This window comes from Bombina bombina, chromosome 4 (genome assembly GCF_027579735.1).
Source record: "Bombina bombina isolate aBomBom1 chromosome 4, aBomBom1.pri, whole genome shotgun sequence".
NCBI classification, from domain to species: Eukaryota; Metazoa; Chordata; class Amphibia; order Anura; family Bombinatoridae; genus Bombina; species Bombina bombina.
Window position 1 is genome coordinate 937,725,215 of NC_069502.1, and position 6,562 is coordinate 937,731,776.

The 6,562-nt window shown below is 36.0% G+C and overlaps 1 protein-coding gene across 3 annotated transcripts in view; it reads left to right on the forward strand.

Moving 5' to 3' along the window:
- MAP4K3 (mitogen-activated protein kinase kinase kinase kinase 3) overlaps nt 1–1,924 on the forward strand; it is a 788,683-nt gene extending 786,759 nt beyond the window's left edge. For all 3 annotated transcript variants that reach the window (XM_053711916.1, XM_053711915.1, XM_053711914.1), the window contains one exon: nt 369–1,924. In XM_053711916.1, the coding sequence (XP_053567891.1) occupies nt 369–456 (88 nt within the window). In that variant the 3' untranslated portion in view covers nt 457–1,924. The remainder of the gene's footprint in view (nt 1–368) is intronic.
- Nucleotides 1,925–6,562: the final 4,638 nt, after the last annotated feature.

Here is a 6,562-nt window from a genome sequence, read left to right on the forward strand (position 1 = left end):
AAATACTGTTCAAGATGGGCACATCAGTATGCTGTCTTGGAAAGGAGATAAGTTTCAACAAAACATATCAACGTAAGCAAATTAGAAAGTTTTTAAAATTGTACACTCTATGATTCTATTTTAAGTGTAAATTATGTAAAATAATCAAAGTAAATACATTTATCAGCCTTAGTGCATTCATTTTATTTGACAGAATAAAAATAAATAAGTAGATGTCTGAAATTTTAGCCCCCAGTGAATTACTTTATAGCAACAAATGTGACACTGAAACGTTCTTTATCTAGTTTCTTGTAATTGGATTTTTACTGATGATTATTACGTTGACATCTAATTCTTTATTTTCTGATTATCACTTGCATTTTTTGCAGGGTTGTCGTTTTAGAAAGCAGGCCAACAGATAACCCTACAGCCAACAGCAATCTGTACATCCTAGCTGGTCATGAGAACAGCTACTGAGCATGCCATTGTTTGGAGATATCAAGAGAATACTATTGCAATGTTATCTGATGCTTCAAGTCAGACAAACGCCACAGTAGTTTTGAGGTCATGTTTTATAGATATATAAATACATATAAGTAATTTATTGTGGCATGAGACAAAGTTAAGGACAATGTTGCTATAACGTGGTATGGATACACTTATTAAAGCCCTTTCACACAAGTGCTACATTCACAATTATGTAATTGTTTGTACATAAAAGTAGATTTATTTCCTTCCCTTATCTACGGGCTGACGTCATATAAGAAATCCTAATGTAGATAGTGGTCCCTTAATGAAGTACAAGTGTCTTAATTGTACAGATGTCAAGGTTGTCCGTGAACAAGAGAATTGGGAAAGCCTAGCTATTTAGTAATTAAAGAGCAGTTTCTTCTATTTGCTGCGCGTCTCAGCTACATTATAAAACTGCCGTGTGAAAAAAACAAAACACAATGCATATATTAACACTATTGTATTTTTTATTCTATGTAATTTAGTAATGCCAATATACATTTTGTAAGTTTAAAAAAACAAATCTGTAATCTATAAAGAGGGTTGTAAGCATTTTTATGATACCCTTAACTTTAATGCAAGTACACTGGCGTTTATATTTGCACAAAGTATTGTTTTGTGATGTATTACGTCACAGAGTAAAGCAGTGACAGACTGAAGGTTGTTAATATCATTTGTTTGCTTGCTTGTGTTATGTTTTATATGAGATGTTGACAAATGCATTGGGGTGTTTATATATATATATATATATATATATAAAATTCTGTATACAGTATATACACACCCACGTGTGTATGTGTGTGAATACATATATATAAAAACAAAGCTAGGATGTGCACTCTCACTCCGTCAAGCAACTGCCAGGGTGCTAGTGAGCTTTAATAGATACGAACAACAGTAATCTTTCACTGTGAACAGTGACGTTGAGGGGACAAAGTATCTCCTTCCTCAGGTCTGAGGAAGGGGATACTTTGTCCCCGAAACGTCACTGTTCACAGTAAAAGATTACTTTTGAAACGACCATAGTGCAAGTTTTTTGTTCGTGTGTGTGTGTGTGTATATATATATATATATATATATATATATAGCCACACACACACATATATATATATATACATATACATATATATACATACATATTGCCAGCCACACACATATATATATATATATATATATATATATATAGTTTGCAGGTAAAGTAAGAAATTGGGTAATCCTAGCATTATCTGGGTAAATCTGACATTACCCAAGCGGCTGTAAAGTCCAATGTTACATGATAAATCTTCTCAGAGTGCATTGAATCACTGCATCAAACATATATACGATGCACTGTAATTCACACATCTTTCTTCACTATCTTTCTCTTGTAAGATGTATCGAGTCCACGGATTCATCCTTTACTTGTGGGATATTGTCCTTCCCAACAGGAAGTGGCAAAGAGAGCACACAGCAGAGCTGTCCATATAGCTCCCCCTCTAGCTCCACCCCCCAGTCATTCTCTTTGCCGGCTCTAAGCAATCGGAAGGGTAAAGTGAATGTGGTGTTAGATTTTGTCCTTTCTCCAAGAAGGATTGGAGAAAGGATTATCAGCTAGTTCCTTAAAAGGACAGATATCTGCTTTGTCTATTCTTTTACACAAACGTCTGGCAGAGGTACCAGACGTTCAAGCGTTTAGTCAGGCTTTAGTCAGAATCAAGCCTGTTTATAGACCTGTGGCTCCGCCATGGAGTCTGAATTTAGTTCTTTCAGTTCTGCGAGGGGTTCCGTTTGAACCTTTACATTCCATAGATATTAAGTTTTTATCTTGGAAAGTTTTGTTTTTGGTAGCTATCTCTTCTGCTCGAAGAGTTTCAGAGTTATCTGCTTTACCTTACCTGGTGTTCCATGCAGATAAGGTAGTTTTGCATACCAAACCCGGTTTTCTTCCTAAGGTTGTGTCTAATAAGAATATTAACCAGGAAATTGTTGTTCCTTCTCTGTGTCCTAATCCTTCTTCAAAGAAGGAACGTCTGTTACACAATCTTGATGTGGTTCGTGCTTTAAAGTTCTATTTACAAGCAACTAAGGATTTCAGACAAACAACTTCTTTGTCTGTTATCTATTCTGGTAAGAGGAGAGGTCAGAAGGCGACTGCTACCTCTCTTTCCTTTTGGCTGAAAAGCATCATCCGTTTGGCCTATGAGACTGCTGGCCAGCAGCCTCCCGAAACAATTACTGCTCATTCTACCAGAGTAGTGGCTTCCACATGGGCTTTTAAAAATGAGGCTTCTGTTGAACAGATTTGTTAGGCAGAGACTTGGTCTTCGCTGCATACTTTTTTCCAAATTCAATACTTTTGCTTCTCCGGAGGCTATTTTTGGGAGAAAGGTTTTACAAGCAGTGGTGCCTTCCGTTTAAGGTACCTGTCTTATTCCCTCCCTTCATCCGTGTCCTCAAGCTTTTGTATTGGTATCCCACAAGTAAAGGATGAATCCGTGGACTCGATACATCTTACAAGAGAAAACAGAATTTATGCTTACCTGATAAATTACTTTCTCTTGTGATGTATCGAGTCCACGGCCCACCCTGGCTATTAAAGGGACAGTCAAGTATAAATTAAACTTTCAATATTCAGATAGGACTTTTAATTTTAATTGACTTTCCAATTTACGTTTATCATCAAATTTGCTTTTTTCTCTTGGTATTCTTAGTTTAAACTAAACATAGTTAGGCTCATATGCTAATCTCTAAGCCTTTGAGGGCTGCCTCTTATCACATGCTTTTTAAATATCTTTTCAACACAAAGAGACAGAAAGTACATGTGGGCCATATAGATAACACTGTGTTCAGGCACAGGGGTTTATTTAAGATCTAGCACATTACAATGCTAAATTTAAGACAATAGATAATAAACAGTTTACAGTCATGTGATCAGGGGGCTGGAAGAAGGTTCCTAGATACAAGGTAATCACAGAGGTTAAAAGTATATTATTATAACTGTGTTGGTTATGCAAAACTGGGGAATGGGTAATAAAGGGATTATCTATCTTTTAAAACAATAACAATTCTATGGTTGACTGTCCCTTTAAGTCAGGTAGTTTTTTTGTTTAAACTACAGTCACCACTATGGTTTCTCCTTTTTCTTCCTAACCTTCGGTCGAATGACTGGGGGGTGGAGCTAGAGGGGGAGCTATATGGACAGCTCTGCTGTGTGCTCTCTTTGCCACTTCCTGTTGGGAAGGAGAATATCCCACAAGTAAAGGATGAATCCGTGGACTCGATACATCACAAGAGAAAGTAATTTATCAGGTAAGCATAAATTCTGTTTTTTTGCCTCCGTCTAGGGGGTTCACTTGGGGTGGATGCCAGAGGATTGTCAGGGCTCCTTTCTTGAAACCCCCCCCCCCCCCCCAGACAGAGGCAAAAAAAAATGTAGATGGGGGGAATTACATTACATCAGGCTTTACCCATGCCACTTGGGTAATGTCAGGATTACGCAGGTAATTCTAGTATTACCCGGATTTCTGATTTTACCCGTAACATACATATATATATATATATGTAGTGTGTGTAGGCTGTTTTCTTTGGTGCTCCCAAAGCAGTTGCATCATATGGTATCTGAGAAATTAATTAAAGCAGCCATATTTCTCATTGCCTTTGAGAACACCAAAGCTTGTTGAATATGAGTGTGTACAGTTTTGCACTCTGTTTATACAGGAACTTACGTGCTTGTGTCAATTTAATATGATGAACAGATTTGCATTTCAGCCACACACTAAGCCACCTCTATAACATTCCTACGTTGTTTTTTTTTGTGAACTCTTATTTTAATGCTATGTCCTTCTGTTGCGTTTGCCTTATTTCATCCAATAGGATGCTTATAAACATGTGGCCAAAATTATTTAGTTACTACCTCATGCAACTAGACTAAAAGAGATTACACATCAAAGCTGTTTTTTTTCTGGAGTTGGTTAATTTAGCCATTTCAGAGAGTAATGTAGTGTATTTTAGAATATTCATTTTCAAACAAAATGTCTAGCCAATGATTGCTGAAATGTATTTTTTAGACTGTTAAAACAGAAATATTGCTAAAAGCTAAAGTTACACCAACATCCAGCCGGAACTTCTTAGAGATTTAAATGGAAGATTCCTGGCTTTATTTAGACTGACTATAAAATCTGCTTTAGAATCAAAAACTTCATTTTATATTTAAAATGCACTAGAATGCATTTTTTTATCTGTATTAAAACATTCAGGCTTCACATCACAGGAATTTAATGCAAAATGAAATAACATTTCACTTTATCAGGTAGATTCAAATTTTAGAAATGCACATTTTTGCAATTTTTTGTTTGCCCATATTGTTTTTAAAACACTAATTGAATAGGCAAACAGCTGTATGTAATGTATGGTGTACATTCTTAAATGTGGTAATGCTTTTGGATATGTTAATGATTGTATATATTGTAAAATAAAGAAGATCTTTTTTAACAATCTGTAGTTGCTTTTCATTTTTAAATGTGGGTGCATTTTATCCAGTGTGAACTGGACTATTTAGTGAAGTGTGATACATCCATAACATATTAAGTACAGCGTGATACATCCGTATATTAACACTTAAGAACACTATGGGGCATATGTATCAAGCTCTGAATGGAGCTTGATGCCCCGTGTTTCTGGCGAGCCTGCAGGCTCGCCAGAAACAGCAGTTATGAAGCAGCGGTCACAAAGACCGCTGCTCCATAACCTGTCCGCCTCCTCTCAGCAGGCAGACAGACATCGCCGGAAATCAACCAGATCGAGTACGATCGGGTTGATTGACACCTCCCTGCTGGCGGCCCATTGGCCGCGAGTCTGCAGGGGGCGGCGTAGCACCAGCAGCTCTTGTGAGCTGCTGGTGCAATGCTGAATACGGCGAGCGTATTGCTTTCCGTATTCAGCGAGGTCTGTCGGACCTGATCTGCACTGTCGGATCAGGTCCGACAGACCTTGATAACTGAGGCCTTTGACTTATTGAATTGTCATGAGTCACCTCCCAAACTCAGCATATATTCTCTACAACTCTGAGAAAGAAAAAAGTTTAAAGGGACACAAAACCCAAATTTATACTTTTAGTCACTAATCAACAGGCACTACCCAGGGTGCTTAACCAAAAACTGGCTGGCTAGTAAGCTTTACAGTCCAGCTTTTTCAAATAAAGATAGCAAGAGAACAAAGAAAAAATATAATAGGAGTAAATTAGAAAGTTGCTTAAAATTGCATGCTCTATCTGAATCATGAAATAAAAATTTGGGTTTTGTGTTTCTTTAATGAAATGCACCTGGGTTGGCCTAAGACTATTGCACAGTACTGTATACATGATTATATATAGGCACAGATATATATAGTAATATATAAATATATATACAACATATTCTGCTATGTGCAGAACATTGGAATGTGAAATATTTACAGTAAATACATAGTATACACAGTATAGTACTTAATTAAAAAGAATATTGCATAAATATACTTTAACAAGTTTTCATCTATTTGACTGCAAAGTTCTTCAATGTAAATATATGTCTGTGTACATGTCTATTTGTGTTTATGTGTATATATGTCTGTAAATACATATATACACATATAAATACATATGTACACACACATATATATATATATATATATATGTACATATACATATTTAGACATGCCTTTTTTTTTCTCTAACACCTGCAACCTCATATCTTTCAGCCCTTATAGCTTTGTTGTGTTTTTTTTTGTTAAATAATTTTTATTAGTGTAACTGTACTTGGTAATGTATTTGTGATGTGTTTTGTAACACTTTTTTGTTTCACAAAACAGTTAACCAGAGCTCTGAGGATGCGGTAATCATTCTAGCATAATTTGCGATTTCGTTCACATGTTGGTGTTTACTTTCAACTTGTAATACAATCAATAAACCCGACGCACACAAACACCCACGATAAAGAACAAATTTAGCTATTTCATATACAAAAAAAGCATAAATGACCTTTTTCTCATACATTTTATAATCTGCTGCTGGTATAATAAGTCAGTGGAAATACATTAAAGGAAAATAATGTTCTAGTAT